Here is a 24,859-nt window from a genome sequence, read left to right as displayed (position 1 = left end):
CCTAAGTCGTCATAACTGGGTGTGGGGACAGAATTCCCCCACACCCCTGTTCAGATGGCTCCAACAGTCTTAGTATTATCTGGCTGTTGCAGTATAAACAACACATTTTTGTATTCATTTTTATTTAACCTTTATTTAACTAGGCAAGTCAGGTAAACTAGGCAAACATGGGATTAGTCTGAAATGGCACCCTACACACTACTGTATATAGTGCACTACTTTTGACCTGGACCAATTGTACGTTACTCTGGATAAGAGTGTCAGCTAAATGACTAAAATGGAGATGAAACATTTCAGACGAAGACATGGAATCATAGAATAATGTTGCAGGTGGTTGTTAATCTCTTATCACACAACTTGGAAAGCTACAAAGGACAATAGAAATATGGCGATTGCCTAGGGTTTATAATTAGATATCTTTTTTTCAGCTTTATTTAACCAGGTAGGCTAGTTGAGAACAAGTTATCATTGTCACGACTTCCACCGAAGTTGGTTCCTCTCCTTGTTCCGGCGGCATTCGGCGGTCGGCATCGCCGGTCTTCTAGCCATCGTCGATCCACTTTTCATTTTCCATTTGTTTTGTCTTGTTTTCCTACACACCTAGTTTTCATTTCCCTCATTAATTGTTGTGTATTTAACCCTCTGTTCCCCCCATGTCTTTGTGTGGAATTGTTTGTTGTAAGTGCTTGTGCACATGCTTACTGGTGCGTGACGGGTTTTGTACCCATGTTTGTTATTCTTTATGCCGTTGGTTTTGCAATTAAACTGCTCCGGCTATTACCTAGTTCTGCTCTCCTGCGTCTGACTTCCCTTCCACCAGTTACCACCCCTTACAATCATTTACAACTGCGACCTGTCCAGGATAAAGCAAAGCAGTGCGACACAAACAACAACACAGAGTTACACATGGAATAAACAAACATACAGTCAATAATACAATAGAAAAAGTGTATATATACAGTGTGTGCAAAGGAGATAGGAAAAGGGAGGTAAGGCAATGAATAGGCCATAGTGGCGAAATAATTACAATATAGCAATAAAACACTGGAGTGATAGATGTGCAGAGGATGAATTTGCAAGTAGAGACACTGGGGTGCAAATGAGCAAAATAAATAAATAAATACAGTATGGGGATGAAGTACTGTAGTTCATCGATAGTTAAATATTAGGTCAATAATAATATTCATCGTCATCATCATTAATAAACACACACGTTTCAAGGCTAAACATATTTTAACACCCATCGATTTGAAGAAAGCATGCCTATATTCCACACGGGGACCAGTCTTTGGAAGTTGTAGTATTGGGGAGGTTATGAGAGGCTGAGGGAGGGAGGAATGAGCAGAATTGAATTACAAACACATTTTCGGGTGCCTTTGCTCCACTTCATACCAGCGTGGGGTAGGTAAAGGTAGGCGACGGATTTTATCCACCAAATCTCAGCGGGAAAACTGAGTATTTTCTCAATGCGAGACTTATTGAGGAGACTGGAACACGAGTTGTAGCCTACTCGCGCCTGTCTCACCTGCGTGACTTTTCAGTGTGTCTTGGAAACTGCGACCGTAAGCTTTGATTTGAAAAAATAGAGCAGAGCCGCAACACGATATATCGGGACATTGATTTGAATTGAATGGATCATTGTGCGCTGAATTCGTCTATATGGGATGTACTGTGAGTTTCATCTGTTGTGAGGACGAGTTGTTGGTGCCCCTCGGTCGCTATGAGGAGAAAGAGAAAGAAGAATCCACAATCTTATCAAAGGTAAGAAAAATAACGAATTTGGCCTGATTTTGGATGATATTCTTGAGTCGTTTAAGTAAAAATAGGTAGTTCGAGTACACGATCTGACTTGACAATGGATCAAAGGGAGGTCTGTATGTTTGGCTTCTGGGCACATTTGCTTTGACGTCTGTTTGTTTACCTGTCACCCATCGTTTCTTATAACACCGTCGACGTCACTGTCACGCAGTCTTCCTATCACCCACGCAACTTTCCTTGTTAGCCTCCATTTGTTTAGAAAGGTTTACCTTAGCTTGAAACTCAAGATAAAATGCACCCTCCTTGTTTACACTGGTAGGCTACTGGACTCTGTATCATTTCTGTCATGCGCTGAGACAAGAGGCAAATCAGGCAATATGACGCATTTTCAGGTTGGCATATGGCGACTATAAATAGTCTATGCCAATTACCTGCATATTTTTGTGAAAGTAGTTCAAACCCCAAACAGTCAAGCTGTTTTCAAAACCTATGTGTAGAACTCGGCAGACATCCAACTTGGCAGAACAACTCCACTAGCGGTGTGGCCGTTGCTGGCTGTGCTGGACTGGGGTGGTCTGGTTTTGGGTGTCTGGTCTTTGGCTTGATAACATGAAGAGGGGAAGGGGAGGTACAGCTGGGGTAACAAGATGCTGCTTTGTTTTGGTGGAATGGACAGTGTTATAATCGTCAAAGTCTCTATGGGAAGGAGAGTAGACAAGGAAAGGAGATATATAAAGGAAGTGACTTAATTGTGACACAGGTCCTTACTCATGAGGTTCATGTTGTGAGTTAATGCCATTTTTAGATGTCATTCCTGGACAGTGGCTCCTCCTCCTCTTCTCCTCTTCTCCTCCTCCCCACCTCTTCCTCCTCTCCACCTTACACCCTGGCCTGTCAGATCAAAAGCTACCTTTCAACCGCCCTCCACCTCCCAACTGGAGTTTATGAAGTGTGTGTGTGTGTGAGAGGGAGACCTCTTTGGTCTTCATACCAAAAAAACTCCTTTGCACCTGGGCTTCAGGTGTGTGTGTGTGTGTGTGTGTGTGTGTGTGTGTGTGTGTGTGTGTGTGTGTGTGTGTGTGTGTGTGGAGTGGGTTGGGGAGAGCTGGTGCTGTGTAATAGTATGGTTGACAGATGGACTCAAGGCTAACAGCACACCCTTCACATCAGTCAAGTCAAGTGCTCATTTCATTTACATCGATGAATTCATTGATTTAAAGTCCTCGTCCAGTCTCCTTGACACCTTATTTGACAACTGATTTACTAAACAAAAGGCACATCTCAATAGCTGGTCCAGGTATGTCATGACATGGCAGAAGTGGGCGGGGCCTTAAAAATGATTTACTGAGTTTCATCCCTTCACATCCCACTGGGCACAGACTTCATTTCAACGTCTAGTTTGGATTTACATTTGGTTGAGTTGTCAACTAACGTGAATTCAACCTGAAATCATCTAAAAATGTCATGTTATTGGATTTAGGTAAAAAGTTGGGTGAAAAAAAGACGAAATTCCCTGACGTTGATTACTTTTTTCAAATCCAATCAGTTTTCCATGTTGATTCAACATTTTCAATTACATTTTTGTTGTTGAAATGATGTGGAAAGAACCTTGATACAACCAGTTTTTGCCCAGTGGAATGTTGTGAGGATAAAAACATAAACACATCATCATATACATTTTATCAGACACTCTTATCCAGAGCTACTTACAGGACCAATTAGGGTTAAGTACCTTGCTCAAGGGCACATCAACAACTTTTTCACCAAGTTGGCACAGGGATTTGAAGCAGCAACCTTTCGTTACACTTGGGCTCCCAAGTGGCGCAGCGGTCTATGGCACTGCATCTCAGTGCTAGAGGCGTCACTACAGACCTGGTTCGATTCAAAGCTGTATCACAACCGGCCGTGATTGGGTGTCCCATAGGGCGGCGTACAATTGGCCTAGAGTCGTCCGGGTTTGGCCGGGGTCGGCCGTCATTGTAAATAAGAATTTGTTCTTAACTGACTTGCCTAGTTAAATAAAGGTTAAATAAAAAATACAGGCCCAACACTCTTAACCTCTAGGTTACCTATCACAGTGTGTAAGGGCTGTCTTCAGGAATGGACCAAAATGCAGCGGAGTTAGTATTCATCTTTCAATTTAATTAGAAAGAACACTATAACAAACAAAACAAGGAAACTGACAGCCAACAGTCCTGTCAGGTGCAAACACACTAAACAAGAAACAATTACCCACAAAACCCAAAGGAAAAACATGCTCCTTATGTGTGACTCCCAATCAACCACAACCCTCTACAGCTGTGCTTGATTGGAAGTCACACGGCCAAAATCAATGAAACAATAAAAAACACACACTCCCTTCTGCCACGTCCTGACCCAACTACACCCTCTACTGGTCAGGACGTGACAGTACCCCCCCCTCAAGGTGCAGACCCCGGGATGCACCTAAAAAAAGAACACACAAGAAAATCCCCAACAAAAAGGAACACCTAAACAATAAGGGAGGGAAGGGAGGGTGGCTGCCGTCACCGACGGCACTGTGCTACACCCTCCCTCCCCAACCCACCTATCCTGGAGGTGGCTCAGGTGCAGGACGTGGACCTCGCTCCACCTTCGGCGTCGCCCACTTTGGTGGCGCCGATAGCTGCGCCGGGCAGACGGGCCACTCGGGCTGACCCTGGCAGACAGACCACTCGGGCTGGGCCGGAGGACTGGAGGGCCACTCGGGCTGGGCCGGAGGACAGGAGGGCCCCTCGGGCTGGGCAGGAGGGCCCCTCGGGCTGGGCCGGAGGGCAGGAGGGCCCCTCGGGCTGGGCCGGAGGGCAGGAGGGCCCCTCGGGCTGGGCAGGAGGGCCCCTCGGGCTGGGCCGGAGAGCAGGAGGGCCCCTCGGGCTGGGCCGGAGAGCAGGAGGGCCCCTCGGGCTGGGCCGGAGGGCAGGCAGGGCAATCCTACTTTATCTCTTAAAGAGATTGAGTGAGAGATTGGTTACATCCCCAAACGCACCCTATTCCCTTTATAGTGCACTACCTTTGACCAGGGCCTTGTGGGATCAAAAGTAGTGCACTACCCAGGTAATAGGGTGTCATTTGGGATGCAGTAGGGATCTGGCTGTGTACAGGCTGCTCTCTCTTTCTCTCCGTCTGTCAGCTCAGTGGCAGACCACAGGCCAGTGTTAGACACAGGGTGTCAGTCCATGTTTGGCTGGAGACGAACAGTAGCTTATGACCAGAGCTCCTCACACTGAGAAAGATTCATATCAATACAGGAGGAAGATTCATATCAATACAGGAGAAAGAGTCATATCAATACAGGAGAAAGGGTCATATCAATACAGGAGAAGGAGACATATCAATACAGGAGAAAGAGTCATATCAATACAGGAGAAAGAGTCATATCGATACAGGAGAAAGAGTCATATCGATACAGGAGAAAGAGTCATATCGATACAGGAGAAAGAGTCATATCAATACAGGAGAAAGAGTCATACCAATACAGGAGAAGGAGACATATCAATACAGGAGAAAGAGTCATATCAATACAGGAGAGGGAGTCATATCAATACAGGAGGAAGAGTCATATCAATTAGAGGTCGGCCGATTATGATTTTCCAACGCCGATGCCGATTATTGGAGGGCCAAAAAAGCCGATACCGATTAATCGGCCGATTTTTTTGTATTTTTTTAATTTGTAATAATGACAATTACAACAATACTGAATGAACACTTATTTTAACTTAATATAATACATCAATAAAATCAATTTAGCCTCAAATAAATAATGAAACATGTTCAATTTGGTTTAAATAATGCAGTGTTGGAGAAGAAAGTAAAAGTGCAATATGTGCCATGTAAAAAAGCTAACGTTTAAGTTCCTTGCTCAGAACATGAGAACATTTGAAAGCTGGTGGTTCCTTTAAACATGAGTCTTCAATATTCCCAGGTAAGATGTTTTAGGTTGTAGTTATTATAAGAATTATAGGACTATTTCTCTCTATACGATTTGTATTTCATATACCTTTGACTATTGGACTATGGGAATATTTGTCGGGACGGAAGGCGTCTTCCTCCACCTCCCCCCTTATTTTAGGCACTTTAGTATTGCCAGTGTAACAGTATAGCTTCCGTCCCTCTCCTCGCTCCTACCTGGGCTCGAACCAGGAACACATCGACAACAGCCACCCTCGAAGCAGCGTTACCCATGTAGAGCAAGGGAAACAACTACTCCAAGTCTCAGAGCGAGTGACGTTTGAAACGCTATTAGCGCGCACCCGGCTAACTAGCTAGCCATTTCACATCGGTTACACCAGCCTAATCTTGGGAGTTGACAGGCTTGAAGTCATAAACAGCGCAATGCATTGCGAAGGGCTGTTTGAATCAATGCTTACGAGCCTGCTGCTGCCTACCATCACTCAGTCAGACTGCTCTATCAAATCATAGACTTAATTATAACATAATAACACACAGAAGTACGAGCCTTAGGTCATTAATATGGTCGAATCCGGAAACTATCATCTCGAAAACAAAACGTTTTTCCTGTCAGTGAAATACGGAACCGTTCCGTATTTTATCTAACGGGTGGCATCCCTAAGTCTAAATATTCCTGTTACATTGCACAACCTTCAATTTTATGTCATAATTACGTAAAATTCTGGCAAATTAGTTCGCAACGAGCCAGGCGGCCCAAACTGTTGCATATACCCTGACTGCGTGCAATGAAAGCAAAATGACACAATTTCACCTGGTTAATATTGCCTGCTAACCTGGATTTCTTTTAGCTAAATATGCAGGTTTAAAAATATATACTTCTGTGTATTGATTTTAAGAAAGGCATTGATGTTTATGGTTAGGTACAGTCGTGCAACGATTGTGCTTTTTTCGCAAATGCGCTTTTGTTAAATCATCCCCCGTTTGGCGAAGTCGGCTGTCTTTATTAGGAAGAAATAGTCTTCACAGTTCGCAACGAGCCAGGCGGCCCAAACTGCTGCATATACCCTGACTCTGTTTGCAAGAGAAGTGACACATTTTCCCTAGTTAAAAGAAATTCATGTTAGCAGGCAATATTAACTAAATATGCAGGTTTAAAAATATATACTTGTGTATTGATTTTAAGAAAGGCATTGATGTTTATGGTTGGAGCAACGTGTACCTAAGCGATTATATGCAACGCAGGACAGGCTAGATAAACTAGTAATATCATCAACCATGTGTAGTTAACTAGTGATTATGATTGATTGATTGTTTTTTATAAGATAAGTTTAATGCTAGCTAGCAACTTACCTTGGCTTCTTACTGCATTCGCGTAACAGGCAGGCTCCTCGTGGAGTGCAATGTAAAGCAGGTGGTTAGAGCGTTGGACTAGTTAACCGTAAGGTTGCAAGATTGAATCCCCCAGCTGACAAGGTAAAAATCTGTCGTTCTGCCCCTGAACAAGGCAGTTAACCCACCGTTCCTAGGCTGTCATTGAAAATAAGAATGTGTTTTTAACTGACTTGCCTAGTTAAATAAAGGTAAAAAATAAAGAAAGAAAAGAATCGGCCAAATCGGCGTCCAAAAATACCGATTTCCGATTGTTATGAAAACTTGAAATCGGCCCTAATTAATCGGCCATTCCCATTAATCGGTCGACCTCTAATATCAATACAGGAGAAAGAGTCATATCAATACAGGAGAAAGAGAAGGCTGACAAAGCAAGCTGGACACTATAGACATCCAGAGTAATGTTTATGTAGAAGATTGATTGTACCACGTGTACACACATTTTCACTGACTTTATCTCTCTGACTCTTTTTTTTAAACATTATCATACAAACTGACAGCTCCTCCCTGAGAGGGTCACATAAGCATATACACACACACACACACACACACACACACACACACACACACACACACACACACACACACACAAAGCGGTTGTGTAATTATCTGATAAGGTATGTGTACGAGTGTTGCTCTCCCGTTCTCCCACAATGCCGTGCCACATTCCTCTCGCTTGCTAGCTCTACAGGGAAACACAGTGTCCTCTGTGCTGCGTTACCACGGCAACCCCTGCCTCACTCTTACCTGACACACACACACACACACACACACACACACACACACACACACACACACACACACACACACACACACACACACACACACACACACACACACAATGTGAGCACACACAATCACACTCACACTCACACTAATGAGTGTGCGTGTGTGTGTGTGTTGTTTGTGCCTGGGCTGAGGTCCCATTGTTTCACTGTTACACACAGGTCTCTAGATGAAACAATGGCAGATACATGATATGCATTCTGAAGAGCCTTCTACTGTAGTTATATCCAGCTGGCCTATCTGTCAGTGGGTCAGAGAGAATGCTTTAAACCTCTCAATGAGACGGACGGAAAGCTCAAATGAAAGCTAGTACAATAGCGTAGGTTTCCACCCCATCTTCTTAAGGAGGGTCGTGTGAATACAGCAGATTTGAGGGATCATCTTCCACATGGAATTCCCATTGCTCCTGCCCATTTCATTCCATAATCTCCATCACATCAAAGTCAACGTTAAGAGGTTGGATTAAGTCACAGCGCACTTTACCGCTCGGGATAAGTGGGTAATTAATTACTCGATGAAGGTAAAGAAACTGAAAGTATATTGTAATTACACCCCTATTTCAATGGCACCTCCTTTATGTAGTAACAAGCTAGAATATAATAATTTATTAATTATCTTTGTCATAAATGGACATTTGTCTTCAGGCTATCTCAGTCTGATTATTACATAACATGTCATTGTTGTCTGTGGGCTCTTTTCCCATGTCCTTTTCTGGTTCTTTTCGAAGATTAGAGTGCTAGCAGGCCTATGGGGTTATTTGTCCTGTAATCATGCTTTCATGACTGGACTGGAAGTGTTCACTCAAGAAGGTTGTTAAATCCCTCTTTTACATGCCCCATTTACCTTGAATAAACACAGAGAAAAACCTCAATTTTGTTATTTTCCTCCTAACTGGCGAGGACAAATGACTGGAGTCTGTGCTAATTCTAGCTCTTCTGTTGTTGTGTTTTTTAGCTAAAGAAAGGTTTCCATATTTTCCACATTTTTCCCCTGGGCATGCTGTTGCCTAGGTGCTCTGAATGGAATGTCATGTGCCAGTGGCAAGGACTGGGATTGGTGGAACAGACACGGTGACTCCGTCCATTCAGAGGTGGCTGAGGGGACCTGCCTCCAGAGCTATACAGATATAGGATCTTAATTTGAGCCAGTTTGCTACAGCAGGAAAATAATCCTGCAGCAACAGGAAATGTGAATTATTATGTGGATTATAATTAATGGACATGATACATTTTTCGTTAGGGCAAGACTGAATTTACAAACTTTAGAAGCCCCTTAAAACTCAAATACACTACATGTTTGCATTTCCTGCTTTGCAGGGAAATTCTCAGCAACAAAAGGGTGATCAAATTAAGATCCTACTTCTATTGTGTTTGTCCCAAATGGGCCCTGGTAAAAAGTAGTGCACTATAAAAGGGAATAGGGTGCCATTTGTGATGAGACCGAGATAAACACACCCTATCCCAAATCCATCCCCTATCCACCTTGGAGACATTTTGGATTAGTGTGAGCTTGAGTTCTGTCTAATTCAACTTGGTGCCAACATGCAGGTTAGACATTTTCCCATTTTCTGCATGATGTACTGTATGACTCTGCCGACCGCCAGTGCATTGTCTATGGGAGAGCTATCTAAAATACGTAGTGTGAAAGTGAGGCCTTAGCGTACACTAATCCACCAAAACAAACATGCTACAACCTGAATCGGTGTCACATTATAACCCTGGAGCCATGGATTGCCTCAGCACTGTCCGGATGTTGGAGGTTCCCAATTGTCACTAAACATTTGGTGTATTTCATATTTTAACCCCCCGCCACATACAGATGTAGAATCTTAGTTTGAGCCAGTTTACTACAGCAGGAAAATAATCCTGCAGCAACAGGAAATGTGAATTATCATGTGGATTATAATGAAAGGATGTTTTTGTAGGGGGTGATACATTTTGCGTAAGGTAAAAGTTTAAAAGTGGAAATTACAAATTTCAGAAGCCTTTTTAAACCTCAAATACACTACAAATTTAACATTTCCTTCATTGCAGGAAAGTTCTCCTTCAACAGGGTGATCAAATTAAGGTCCTTCATCTGTACTGTATCCCACCACTGCATGTAACAGTAGATGCCACAACATTCCTCTTTAAATGAAAATCTGTTGTCTGGCGTCTGGCAAGAGAAGGCATGTTATGGTGCCACAGGATAAATTTCAGCCCTAAGGCCTGATCTAAGGTCAGTTTTGCTATTGGTTACTATCTTCTTAGAAATATAATTACTATGGGTGACCCATTCTAGTAATTCTATTTCTATGGATAGTAATTATATTTCTACCATGTTAGTGTCAGGGGTATAGGATCAGTTGGTCCTGGATCAGACCAGCCACACAGATTCTGGAGGATATCTGAGATGACGTCACAATCAGAGTATTCTCATTGTGTGGTTTGTTTACAGTAATATAATACTGGGGATTGATATCCCAGTTGATCCCAGGACTAAGACTATAGGATTAATCTGTAAACAGACGTGGGGTTTTCCCAATTATGTTATAATGTACCCAACGTTATATGATACATATTGTATGTTTCCTTCTATTAGGATGATGTAGTGGAATGACGTGCAGAGTCTCTGGCATCATCTCTTTAGGAGAAAAGCTTCAGTTTGTTCAGAAAAAGTCCCCCTGTCTGTTCCTTCTTAACTGAATGATCCCTGTTTGTATTAGCTGGAATATAAGCCCGGGGATAATGTTTGTGGAGTTTGCAGGCCGAGCTCTATCAGATCCAGTACTTACACCCATTAGCTTTCCTAAGATATGGCATCCAAAACACACTGGGAAAAGTATTCAAAAGCTCCTGTGTGTGGTATGTCAACTGAACCCTTTGCCTTGATGATAGCTTTGCACACTCTTGGCATTCTCTCAACCATCTTCATGAGGTAGTCACCTGGAATGCATTTCAATTAACAGGTGTGCCTTGTTAAAAGTTCATATGTGGAATTTCTTTCCTTCTTAATGCATTTGAGCCAATCAGTTGTGTTGTGGTGTGACAAGGTAGCATTGGTATACAGAAGATAACTCGATTTGGTAAAAGACCATATCCATATTATGGCAAGAACAGCTCAAATAAGCAAAGAGAAATGACGTCCATCATTACTTCGACATGAAGGTCAGTCAATGCAGAACATTTCAAGAAATAGTATAGTTTCTTCAAGTCCAGTTGCAAAAACCATCAAGCCCTATGATGAAACTGGCTCTCATGAGGACCGCCACAGGAAAGGAAGATCCAGAGTTTCCTCTGCTGCAGAGGATAAGTTCATTAGAGTTACCAGCCTCAGAAATGGGCAATTAACGGCACCTCAGATTGCAGCCCAAATAAATGCTTCACAGAGTTCAAGTAACAGACACATCTCAACATCAACTGTTCAGAGGAAACTGCGTAAATCAGGCCTTCATGGTCGAATTGCTGCTAAGAAACCACTACTAAAGGACACCAATTAGAAGAAGAGACTTGCTTGGACCAAGAAACACGAGCAATGGACATTAGACCGGTGAAAATCTGTCCGTTGGTTTGATGAGTCCAAATGTGAGATTTTTGGTTCCATCCGCCGTGTCTTTGTGAGACACAGAGTAGGTGAATGGAGGATCTCCGCATGTGTGGTTCCCACCATGAAGCATGGAGGAGGAGGTGTAATGGTGTGGGGATGCTTTGCTGTAGACACTGTCAGGGATTTATTTAGAATTCAAGGCAAACTTAACCAGCATGGCTAACACAGCATTCTGCAGCGATACACCATCCCATCTGGTTTGCACTTAGTGGGACTATCATTTGTTTTTCAACAGGACAATGACCGAAAACACACCTCCAGGCTGTGTAAGGGTTATTTGACCAAGAAGGACAGTGATGAAGTGCCGCATCAGATGACCTGGCCTCCACAATCACCCGACTTTAACCCAATTGAGATGGTTTGGGATGAGTTGGACCTCAGAGTGAAGGAAAAGCAGCCAACAAGTGTTCAGCATATGTGGGAACTCCTTCAAGACTGTTGGAAAAGCATTCTGGGTGACTACCTCATGAAGCTGGTTGAGAGAATGCCAGGAGTGTGCAAAGCTGTCATCAACGCTACTTTGAGGAATCTAAATTCTAAAATATATTTAACACTTTTTTTGGTTACTACATGATTCCATATGTGTTATTTCATAGTTTTGATGTCTGCACTATTATTCTACAATGTAGAAAATAGTCAAAATAAAGAAAAACCCTTGAATGAGTAGGTGTGTCCAAACTTTTGACTGGTACTGTATCTAAATGCTAGCTACTTTACCTGTATCAGAGGAGCAGTCTTATTCAAATGGCAGTTTTCCAATTGAAATCCTCATGTCATATAGTCTTTCATAGCCTATCGTTATCCTGATCATTGCTTGAATTATCGTCCTATGGATTTGTGTCCGCATCACCTAGGCCTGATCACAGAATATAACATACACTAGTGGGTCAATACCATTAAGTAAAAATCTAGCTTCATTTGTTGTCGTCATAGAAACTCAGCCTCACATACACTCTCTCTCTCTTCTCTCTCTCTCATGCTCTCTCTCTCTCTCTGCCTCTCCCCCTTGTTCTACCTCCCCCTTCATTCCCTCCCTCTCTCTCTGAGATGCAGAACTCTCAATGCTGAATACTCTCTGACGAGGCAATCTATCTCCCAGTAGCCAATGATAACACTCGGACAGCAGAAGTGATGAGGCGATCCATTCTGCTCCAGCCAATAATAATGCATGGACAGAAAGTGATGAGGCCTGTGACTGTGCACGTGGAATGGAAATCAGGCGCTGCTTGGTTTTAATGGGAAATGTCAAATGGCGGAGCGCTGCACATTCATCACCCAGCAGCCCCATACGCTGGCACCCAGCCAGGCCAGGGCTGGCATGTAGATCATGGGTTTCTCTAGCTGAGATCACTGTGTATGGAAGGGGCCTGTGAACTGGGCCGGTCTATTATAACATGTGACGTAAGGCTGTTATAGCCAGCTGAGGTCGCTTATTGAAGGCCAGTTAGTGGATGAAGTCATAATGTGGTCTTCATCGATTGATCGAAGTGGATTGCGTCACTTTTTCCGATGTCGTTTTGGAAGTGTACTGACATCTCTGGTGGTTCATGACTTGACACGTGCTATAAAACATCTATAATGAGAAACATGTGCGAATGTGCTCTCAAACACAGCATGATGAGAATTAACTATTTTCATTTTTCAAGGTCCATGTTCAGATGGTCACCACAGGTCAGCAGCCCTGTCCTCCTTAGTCCTCCATAGTAATTGTATCAAACACAGCAGATAGATATACGGTATATAGATAACACAAACACAGCAGATAGATAAGCAGTAAATAGATAACACAAGCACAGCAGATAGATATACAGGATGTAGATAACACAAACAAAGCAGATAGATATACAGTATGTAGATAACACAAACACAGCAGATATAAATATAGTATATAGATGTTGATAACACATCAAAACTGTGAGGAGTGAAGCCTGACGTAGAAGCAAAATAAGTAGATCTGCAGATTCCATCTGCCTTGTCAAGTCGCCCCCACAGATATAGTGAAGACAATAGGTGGCTGAGGCCAACTCTATGCTTGGTTGTTTGGGGGGGAAGAGTCCTGAAATTTCAGGTTTCAGATGCCAAAGGGTTTGCTTTTAAGTATGCCTCTGTGCTTACCCCATAACATCTTTGCTAATGTCTTTGCTAAAAGGCTAAAACTGTCATTGTCAGACAAATGATCCAAGAGAAACTCAGAGAAAGGGGGAAGGTGGGTGCTGGTGGGGTGTGGGGAGGATAGAGGAGTGAGATAGGCCTCTTGTGATGTTTACTCCCCTCTTCTGTCAGGGCCCACTTCCACTAGCCAGGGATCTCTTCTCTCTCCCAAATAACATTCCTTTCAGACAGGCACATACAGAGACGTATGTGTCTACTGTCAACATTAGGACCCCTAAGGGATGAACGCTTGATGTACGACCCAAAAACGTTTTCATCTCTCCTTAAACTATTTGAAGCTGTAATAGACAGCTTATCTCAAAGTAAAAATCTCGTAATTGTTCAAAGATCTTTGTGTATATTTACACTAGTAGATGTGACGTAGCCCTGAACAGAAAATACAGCAAACGCAAGATCAACAAGGTCACTGTTCAAAATGTGTGAGGGAACGTTTCCACTTAATCCTTAGCATCACATTCTCCTCAGTATTCTGTTATGAGTTATGAGAAACTAAGTGGCTGTCACAACTCAGGATAGCGGGATAGAGGAGGGAGAGAGAGAGGAGGAGAGGAGAGGTTGACTAATTTCTCCATGCTGCAGCCTCTGATTAGTATTACACTGGGGAGCCGTCTGCTGATCACTGTCTAAACCTTTCTCCATTATCCAATGATTCACTATCAGCTGGCATCACCATGTGTGTGTCAGTATGTGTGTGTGTGTGTCAGTGTTTGTGTGTGTGTGTGTGTGTGTGTGTGTGTGTGTGTGTGTGTGTGTGTGTGTGTGTGTGTGTGTGTGTGTGTGTGTGTGTGTGTGTGTGTGTGTGTGTGTGAAAGTGAAAGTGAAAGTGAGAAAGGTAGAGTGATAGCAGGGGCAGGAGAGAGGGGGTGGGAGCGAGAGAGAGAGAGAGGGAACAATAGTGGAAGAGAGGTAGAGGAGGAAGAGGCCATAGTTTTATCCACACGGTGGCGGTGTTGCAGTGAGAGAGAGAACCAGACTGCAGGTGTGAAATCGGCCCGATGCTGAAACCCACCGATGCGACACTTAAAGAACCCCAGCTCTGATGCAGCCTGCCATCCTCAATCTATGTGACAATTTGGGAAATAAAGAGTGGAATGAACGAATGAATGAACATCCGTCTTTCACATGTCATTTAGACTAATCCTGTCAGGGGTTCACACGGTCCGACCGTGAATCAGTGACCCAGTGCGGTCACCTCTGAGCTAACTAGGCAGGTATCCACAGAGAGACCAGCCATGTTCCCACACCATGTCATGGTACCTCATGTTAACAGGATTAAAGGGATAGTTCACTCACATATCAAATTAAAGGGGAGGTCTACTCACGTTATAAACTGTGTTTAGAATTGCCTTGGATAATATGGCTTTAAACTGCTATTTCTTTCAAAGTTCCAGAGGGCTAAAGTTAGCATCATGACTGAACATCCTATTGGAAACCATGGATTAGCATTTTTTTCCAAGTAGAAGCTGTATGCAGCTAGCTTCCTGTGCAGAGTGGAGTCAGTGTGTTAGATTATGTGGATGGATGGGGTTGGTTATGGAGTCAGTGTGTTAGATTATGTGGATGGATGGGGTTGGTTATGGAGTCAGTGTGTTAGATTATGTGGATGGATGGAGTTGGTTATATAGTCAGTGTGTTAGATTATGTGGATGGATGGGGTTGGTTATGGAGTCAGTGTGTTAGATTATGTGGATGGATGGGGTTTGTTATAGAGTCAGTGTGTTAGATTATGTGGATGGATGGGGTTGGTTATGGAGTCAGTGTGTTGGATTATGTGGATGGGGTTGGTTATGCAGTAAGTGTGTTAGATTATGTGGATGGATGGGGTTGGTTATGGAGTCAGTGTGTTAGATTATGTGGATGGATGGGGTTGGTTATAGAGTCAGTGTGTTAGATTATGTGGATGGATGGGGTTGGTTATGGAGTCAGTGTGTTAGATTATGTGGATGGGGTTGGTTATGCAGTCAGTGTGTTAGATTATGTGGATGGATGGGGTTGGTTATGGAGTCAGTGTGTTAGATTATGTGGATGGATGGGGTTGGTTATATAGTCAGTGTGTTAGATTTTGTGGATGGATGGATGGGTTATGGAGTCAGTGTTTTAGATTATGTGGATGGATGGGGTTGGTTATGGAGTCAGTGTGTTAGATTATGTGGATGGATGTGGTTGGTTATATAGTCAGTGTGTTAGATTATGTGGATGGATGGAGGTGGGTTATGGAGTCAGTGTGTTAGATTATGTGGATGGATGGGGTTGGTTATGGAGTCAGTGTGTTAGATTATGTGGATGGATGGGGTTGGTTATATAGTCAGTGTGTTAGATTATGTGGATGGATGGATGGATGGGTTATGGAGTCAGTGTTTTAGATTATGTGGATGGATGGGGTTGGTTATGGAGTCAGTGTGTTAGATTATGTGGATGGATGTGGTTGGTTATATAGTCAGTGTGTTAGATTATGTGGATGGATGGGGTTGGTTATGGAGTCATTGTGTTAGATTATGTGGATGGATGGGGTTGGTTATGGAGTCAGTGTGTTAGATTATGTGGATGGATGGGGTTGGTTATGGAGTCAGTGTGATAGATTATGTGGATGGATGGGGTTGGTTATGGAGTCAGTGTGTTAGATTATGTGGATGGATGGGGTTGGTTATGGAGTCAGTGTGTTAGATTATGTGGATGGATGGGGTTGGTTATAGAGTCAGTGTGATAGATTATGTGGATGGATGGGGTTGGTTATAGAGTCAGTGTGTTAGATTATGTGGATGGATGGGGTTGGTTATGGAGTCAGTGTGTTAGATTATGTGGATGGATGGGGTTGGTTATGGAGTCAGTGTGTTAGATTATGTGGATGGATGGGGTTGGTTATGGAGTCAGTGTGTTAGATTATGTGGATGGATGGGGTTGGTTATGGAGTCAGTGTGTTAGATTATGTGGATGGATGGGGTTGGTTATGGAGTCAGTGTTTTAGATTATGTGGATGGATGGGGTTGGTTATAGAGTCAGTGTGTTAGATTATGTGGATGGATGGGGTTGGTTATGGAGTCAGTGTGTTAGATTATGTGGATGGATGGGGTTGGTTATAGAGTCAGTGTGTTAGATTATGTGGATGGATGGGGTTGGTTATGGAGTCAGTGTATGTGTTTGTTTCAGTGTGTGTTCTCTTTCTACAAAGCAGTGTGTTAGTGTGAGGTCAGTGTGGAATATCTCTGTCCTGTAGAAAGTGTATGTGTGTTAATATAACCTGTACAGAGTGACAGTGTGTGTGTGTCCTGTAGAAATCATGTGTGTGTGTGTGTGTCCTGTATGAATCTGTGTGTCGGTGCTGCTTCATTAATCACTTTGTGCCTGTGGGACTCTCCTCACCCCTCCTCTTAGCCTCTCCTCACCCCTCCTCTTACCCTCTCCTCACCACTGCTCTTACCCTGTCCTCACCCCTCCTCTTACCCTCTCCTCACCCCTCCTCTTACCCTCTCCTCACCCCTCTCCTCGTCACACACAGCACCGACAGCTCAATGTCAACTGCTGTGCTGGCACGCTGTATGTGTGTCCCCTGGTTTTTAGTCCTTCATGGTCCTCACTCACACACTGGCTTGCCTGCTCTCCCTCTCAGACACACTGTCTTGCCTGCTCTCCCTCTCAGACACACTGGCTTGCCTGCTCTCCCTCTCAGACACACTGGCTTGCCTGCTCTCCCTCTCAGACACACTGGCTTGCCTGCTCTCTCAGACACACTGACTTGCCTGCTCTCTCAGACACACTGGCTTGCCTGCTCTCTCAGACACACTGACTTGCCCGCTCTCTCAGGCACACTGGCTTGCCTGCTCTCTCAGACACACTGGCTTGCCTGCTCTCTCAGACACACTGGCTTGCCTGCTCTCTCAGACACACTGACTTGCCTGCTCTCTCAGGCACACTGGCTTGCCTGCTCTCTCAGACACACTGGCTTGCCTGCTCTCTCAGACACACTGGCTTGCCTGCTCTCTCAGACACACTGACTTGCCTGCTCCCTCTCTCAGACACACTGACTTGCCTGCGCTCCCTCTCTCAGACACACTGACTTGCCTGCTCTCCCTCTCTCAGACACACTGGCTTGCCTGCTCTCTCAGACACACTGGCTTGCCTGCTCCCTCTCTCAGACACACTGGCTTGCCTGCTCTCCCTCTCTCAGACACACTGACTTGCCTGCGCTCCCTTTCTCAGACACACTGGCTTGCCTGCTCTCCCTCTCTCAGACACACTGACTTGCCTGCTCTCTCAGACACACTGGCTTGCCTGCTCTCCCTCTCTCAGACACACTGACTTGCCTGCTCTCCCTCTCTCAGACACACTGACTTGCCTGCTCTCTCAGACAGACTGGCTTGCCTACTCTCTCAGACACACTGTCTTGCCTGCTCCCTCTCTCAGACACACTGGCTTGCCTGCTCTCCCTCTCTCAGACACACTGGCTTGCCTGCTCCCTCTCTCAGACACACTGGCTTGCCTGCTCTCCCTCTCTCAGACACACTGGCTTGCCTGCTCTCTCTCAGACACCCTGGCTTGCCTGCTCTCTCTCTCTCTCTGACAGACTGGCTTGCCTGCTCGCTCTCTCTCTCTCTGACACACTGGCTTGCCTGCTCTCTCTCTCTCTCTCTCTCTCTCTCTGACACACTGGCTTGCCTGCTCTCTCTCTCTCTCTCTCAGACACACTGGCTTGCCTGCTCTCTCTCTCTCTCTCTCTCTGACACACTGGCTTGCCTGCCTCTCTCTCTCTCTCTCTCTCTCAGACACACTGGCTTGCCTGCTCTCTCTCTCAGACACCCTGGCTTGCCTGCTCTCTCTCTCTCTCTCTCCCAGACACACTGGCTTGCCTGCTCCCTCTCTCAGACACACTGGCTGAGACACCCTCTGAGAGTGGAGTGAGACAACCTTAGAGAGTGGGGTGAGACACCCTCTGAGACTGGAGTGAGACAACCTTAGAGAGTGGAGTGAGACAACCTTAGAGAGTGGGGTGAGACACCCTCTGAGAGTGGAGTGAGACAACCTTGGAGAGTGGGGTGAGACACCCTCTGAGAGTGGAGTGAGACAACCTTGGAGAGTGGGGTGAGACACCCTCTGAGAGTGGAGTGAGACAACCTTGGAGAGTGGGGTGAGACACCCTCTGAGAGTGGTGTGAGACAACCTTAGAGAGTGGGGTCCCATCCACAGTCAGCCATTATCAACCCTGGTGCAATTACTTGCCGCCCTGTACATGCTCTTCTGCTACCTTTCTCTCACACACACACACACACACACACACACACACTGGCTTGCCCGCTCTGTCCCCTTTCCTCCTCCCCTCGGTAATATCCTAATAGTCCACCCTCGTAACAACTGCTTGTTACAGCTTGTCCCTCCCTGTGTGCTTGTCCCTGTAATCACGCTGTGCTGTGACATCAGTCTGTCCTGTGTGTGTGTTTGGTGTTCTGTTTGATACATACAGCCAAGTGTTCCAGGATCACACAGCTCTGACCAGAGGGAAAGAAGAAACATGACTGGACGTTAGAGGTGACCGCTACAGAACCACTGTACCACTGTTAACAGCTCACAACGCCAAGGGGTGTGTGTGTGTGCGTGTGTGCGTGTGTGCGTGTGTGTGTGTGTGTGTGTGTGTGTGTGTGTGTGTGTGTGTGTGTGTGTGTGGTTGTGAGGTTGTGTGTTTGTGGGTGTGTGTGTGTGTGTGGCAGGGAGGGTTGTGTGTGTATTAAAACCTACCCTATCCAGAAACCGTGGATGGATGGCAGCATTCGCACAAAACTGAAAGCGCATGATATCCAAAAGAATAGCCATATCAATCCACCAATGTTTGTTTTTCCCCCTAGCAACAGTGACATCAGATAAGATAGACCATAAAACACTAAAGATTAGTTCTGAAGCTAACGTGATTCTGGTCAAGAGCAGTAAATACATACTGAAGACAATACACATAGATAGCTTTTAGTTGACTCTGCCCACAGGCATACAACCAGCCCCGTGATCTGACTCCACATGCCACTGATGCCAGTTTTAATATTTAAGTATCCTATCCTAGGTATTCCTTAAAGAGGTTTATAACGTCTATGTGACAGCTTTGGCATAGGTTACAGTCTAGAATACCTATCGGTCACATGAGGGGGAATTAATGACTACCTGCATTCCTTTAGTCCAGGGGTATTCAGCCAGGGGTCCACGACCCCCTAAGGCTCTGTGGAGGTACTGCAGGGGGTCGGTGAAAATATATGTATACTTCTTTTTTCTTGTGAATGTCGCTGGCAACAACAGAATACACAGAGTTTGAATTACAGTTGAAAAGAGGATAGTATCTTCTTTCTAATGATTTAAACTTTATTTCTAACTCCTAATATTGAGCAAATTATTACTAATTGGAGCCAATTACACTCACTGGAGTATCAGACTTAGGCTTTGAAACAGCACCCGCGAATAGGCTACCAGTCAATAAGCTACCAGTCAATAGGCTACCAGTCAATAAGCTACCAGTCAATAAGCTACCAGTCAATAAGCTACCAGTCAATAGGCTACCAGTCAATAAGCTACCAGTCAATAAGTTACCAGTCAATAAGCTACCAGTCAATAGGCTACCAGTCAATAGGCTACCAGTCAATAAGCTACCAGTCAATAAGCTACCAGTCAATAGGCTACCAGTCAATAAGCTACCAGTCAATAGGCTACCAGTCAATAAGCTACCAGTCAATAGGCTACCAGTAAATAAGCTACCAGTCAATAGGCTACCAGTCAATAGGCTACCAGTCAATAGGCTACCAGTCAATAGGCTACCAGTCAATAAGCTACCAGTCAATAGGCTACCAGTCAATAAGCTACCAGTCAATAAGCTACCAGTCAATAAGCTACCAGTCAATAAGCTACCAGTCAATAGGCTACCAGTCAATAGGCTACCAGTCAATAAGCTACCAGTCAATAAGCTACCAGTCAATGGGCTACCAGTCAATGGGCTACCAGTCAATTGGCTACCAGTGAGTCAATAAGCTACCAGTCAATAGGCTACCAGTCAATAAGCTACCAGTCAATAGGCTACCAGTGAGTCAATAAGCTACCAGTCAATAAGCTACCAGTCAATAGGCTACCAGTCAATAGGCTACCAGTCAATAAGCTACCAGTCAATAAGCTACCAGTCAATAAGCTACCAGTCAATAGGCTACCAGTCAATAGGTAGTCAGTAGGCTACCAGTGAGTCAATAGGCTACCAGTCAATAGGCTACCAGTCAATAGGTAGTCAATAGGCTACCAGTGAGTCAATAAGCTACCAGTCAATAAGCTACCAGTCAATAGGCTACCAGTCAATAGGCTACCAGTCAATAGGCTACCAGTGAGGCAAGTGCCGCTGACTGTTGGTAAGCTCTCTTGACTTGGACATACATTTTTGCCAACACATGGCTAACCTTTGTTTAACCAGCTAAACAGATGCTCTTAGTGAAAATGTGTTTGGAGTCACTCTAGCTAATAGGCAATCCCTCTTCCAATTATAATGTGGGGAGGTCAAAGTAATGAAAAACTACCAACCAAATCTATTCATTTTAAAATGTTGATAACTTCTCCTTGCTATTATCATTCAGCTGATAAGACAACACATGAAACATGTTTGTTTTGCTAATGTATGATGAGGGTCCCTGGGTTACCGGTTTGCCTGGGAGGCTGTCTCTGGACAAGAAAAGGTGGAAGAACCCTGTTTTAATCCCTTATAGAAGACACGTACTGTACATGAGTACTTCGAACATCTCAGGTTGTCTGTGGTTACTCAAAGATTGGCTCTCATATCAGATTCCTGTTTCTTCCTGGGGATCCGGCGAGACATTGTCGGCAGCGGGCGGCCATGTTGACTCTTTAGAGTGATCACTGCCCCACTGTTTCTGATGATGATCTGGCACGGAATGGCAAACTAGCCCTGCTGGTTTCTGTCATGTTTAATGAGCTGGTGTCTGGCCTGGGCCCTGTCCCACGCCCCTAGCTCCTGGCATGGAGAGGGGACGACTGAGCTGAGGCTGGGGCTAGGGCAGGGGCCGGGATAGGGCAGGGGCTGGGGGCTGGGGCAGGGGCTGGGGCTAGGGCAGAGGCTAGGGCAGGGGCTGGGGCTAGGTCTGGGGCTAGGGCAGGGGCTAGGGAAGTGGCTGGGGATAGGGCTGGGGCAGGAGCTGGGGAAGGGGCTGAGACAGGAGCTGGGGAAGGGGCTGAGACAGGAGCTGGGGCAGAGGCTGAGACAGGAGCTGGGGAAGGGGCTGAGACAGGAGCTGGGGATAGGCCTGGGGCAGGAGCTGGGGAAGGGGCTGAGACAGGAGCTGGAGAAGGGGCTGAGACAGGAGCTGGGGCAGAGGCTGAGACAGGAGCTGGGGAAGGGGCTGAGACAGGAGCTGGGGCAGAGGCTGAGACAGGAGCTGGGGCAGAGGCTGAGACAGGAGCTGGGGAAGGGGCTGAGACAGGAGCTGGGGCAGAGGCTGAGACAGGAGCTGGGGAAGGGGCTGAGACAGGAGCTGGGGAAGGGGCTGAGATAGGAGCTGGGGCAGAGGCTGAGACAGGAGCTGGGGAAGGGGCTGAGACAGGAGCTGGGGCAGAGGCTGAGGCTGGGCCAAGCCGGGGAGGCCTGAACGCCTCATCAATGATCAACAGGGAAGTAAGGAGGCCTTCCCAGAGGTGCCAAATGAACCTTAACCTTTTTTTCACAGGAACAACAAGGAAGGCGAGAGGAAAGAACAACATACATGGACACTTCATCAGACACTCAACACCAGGCTTCCAGCATGTTCTCTTGACATATTATGACATGACCCTCAAGCTTGTTGCTTCTGGCTATAGATGAAGCGTTCAGTGGTGTGTTTTCCTTTCCCCTAATCTTGCTGTCCAGAGGATTTTGTCAAGAGCAAGCCTTCATTTCTGAGTTGTTGTCTACTGGACAGAACTGAGGAAAGGACAGTGATTTAATAAAGGCAATGCTGTGTGTTTGGACTGTCTGGGCTGGATGAGAGCTATTGGATCACCCAGTGCTGCACCCACTGCTATACTAGTCTGGCTGGTAAGTATCCTGCAACTCTTTCCGTTTTTATCAGGGCCAATTAAAAAGACAAGAACTGTAAAAATGCCAATTAGCAAACAACTCATTGTCATTGTTTTTGACACATCGGCAGCGGCATCACGCAAGTCCTGGTGTGGCATTTTTTGTGTTGCTGTTTTGATGTGATTTCATCAGCTTTGTGTTGGATGTAAAGGCCGAGGCAGTTCAGGGACAGTGTGTAGCCACAGAGATCATATTCAATTAGAACATGGCATTCTATGGTGTGTACACTTTATACTCCTTCCAAATCCATTTGGTACTGGAAGTCTGCCTCCGCTCTAGTCATGTAGCAAGGATGTCTCTCAAGAAGAAACCTCTGTTACATTTCACTTGGGTACCATTTCAATATCATTATAAGACATCTCGTGTAACATATATATAACACTATAATTATCAGAAGGCAGGTTTTGCTACATTCTCAGGTTTTTCTACATTGTTTTGGAGACTATAGTGTTCTGTGCTGTTACATAATCCCATTCTCTGCCTCCTGTCTGGGTTGTTCCTCTCCTGTCTTTCTCTGCCTCCTGTCTGGGTTGTTCCTCTCCTGTCTTTCTCTGCCTCCTGTCTGGGTTGTTCCTCTCCTGTCTTTCTCTGCCTCCTGTCTGGGTTGTTCCTCTCCTGTCTTTCTCTGCCTCCTGTCTGGGTTGTTCCTCTCCTGTCTTTCTCTGCCTCCTGTCTGGGTTGTTCCTCTCCTGTCTTTCTCTGCCGACCGGCTGACTATCAAAGTATCAAAGTACAAGAGGTGCCACTCTGTTATTGTCACAGATCATTGGATCACTGGATCACCTCCGTGTTGACAGATTCCTTGTTGACATGGCTGTCCAATCAAAAGGCTGCGATGGGATCAGATTGACTCCTTGAGCTGCTTGTGTTGTTTTGTTCACTCAGTCAAAGAGGAGAACAGGGCCTTGGATCAAATGTCTGTTGTGTTGTTTTGTTCACTCAGTCAAAGAGGAGAACAGGGCCTTGGATCAAATGTCTGTTGTGTTGTTTTGTTCACTCAGTCAAAGAGGAGAACAGGGCCTTGGATCAAATGTCTGTTGTGTTGTTTTGTTCACTCAGTCAAAGAGGAGAACAGGGCCTTGGATCAAATGTCTGTTGTGTTGTTTTGTTCACTCAGTCAAAGAGGAGAACAGGGCCTTGGATCAAATGTCTGTTGTGTTGTTTTGTTCACTCAGTCAAAGAGGAGAACAGGGCCTTGGATCAAATGTCTGTTGTGTTGTTTTGTTCACTCAGTCAAAGAGGAGAACAGGGCCTTGGATCAAATGTCTGTTGTGTTGTTTTGTTCACTCAGTCAAAGAGGAGAACAGGGCCTTGGATCAAATGTCTGTTGTGTTGTTTTGTTCACTCAGTCAAAGAGGAGAACAGGGCCTTGGATCAAATGTCTGTTGTGTTGTTTTGTTCACTCAGTCAAAGAGGAGAACAGGGCCTTGGATCAAATGTCTCTTGTTTAGATAGGAATGCTTTCTTCTTTTCATGTCTTTTCTTGTCTTTTTTCCAGAACAGGTAGAAAAACAAAAGATCATTTATATCTATCTCCCACGTAGATAAAACAATTCCATCCACACTGCATTCCTAAGTAATTACAGTCTTCTTACCCTACGGGTTAACAAACACTTATGGTATTGAGAAATGTCCTCTTGTTTTGAGTTAACTGTATTGTCAAAAAACTATGGGATGTAGTGTTCTTCCAGTGTTGCTCAATCCTGGTCCTGGAGACCAACAGGTTTTACAGGGTTTTGTTCCAGCTCAGCACTAACACACCTGACTTGGTGGAGGAAGGTGGGGGCTTCATGGTCAGTTGATGAGTTGAGTCAGCCATGTTAGTAGGGCTGGGCTGGAACAAAAGCCTGCACCCTCTGTGGGTTTGCAGGAGCAGGATGGCAGATCAATGATTTAACATGCTAGTGTTTCCTGTTATTGTTAGGTTGGAACAAATGCCTGCACCCTCTGTGGGTCTTCAGGACCAAGACTGGGAGCAGGATGGCAGATCAATGTTTTAACATGCTTCTGTGCTGTGATCAGCAGAACCATGGTGCAGAGTGACGATGCTGTGCTGAGCAGAACATGAGCGTGTTTAATGGGCTGCAGTCTGGACTGCTGTCACCGAGAACACAGAGAGAGAGAAAGAGAGAGAGAGAGAGAGAGGGTGGGAGGGAGAGAGAGAGA

General features: G+C 45.1%; 1 protein-coding gene across 19 annotated transcripts in view; it reads left to right on the top strand.

Annotated features, from left to right (window-relative positions):
* Window positions 1-1,399: 1,399 nt before the first annotated feature.
* Window positions 1,400-24,859, top strand: part of LOC106575599 (tensin) — a 182,448-nt gene continuing 158,988 nt past the window's right edge. For 8 of the 19 annotated variants that reach the window (XM_045699124.1, XM_045699122.1, XM_045699117.1 and 5 more), the window contains exon 1: window positions 1,401-1,761. In XM_045699124.1, coding sequence (XP_045555080.1) covers window positions 1,660-1,761 — 102 coding nt within the window. In that variant the 5' untranslated portion in view covers window positions 1,401-1,659. Of the gene's footprint in view, window positions 1,762-24,859 lie in introns of all 19 variants that reach the window. The other 11 variants (XM_045699128.1, XM_045699127.1, XM_045699137.1 and 8 more) reach the window with 4 other exon arrangements.

This window comes from Salmo salar, chromosome ssa17 (genome assembly GCF_905237065.1).
Source record: "Salmo salar chromosome ssa17, Ssal_v3.1, whole genome shotgun sequence".
NCBI classification, from domain to species: domain Eukaryota; kingdom Metazoa; phylum Chordata; class Actinopteri; order Salmoniformes; family Salmonidae; genus Salmo; species Salmo salar.
This window is presented reverse-complemented; position numbering and strand designations above follow the sequence as displayed.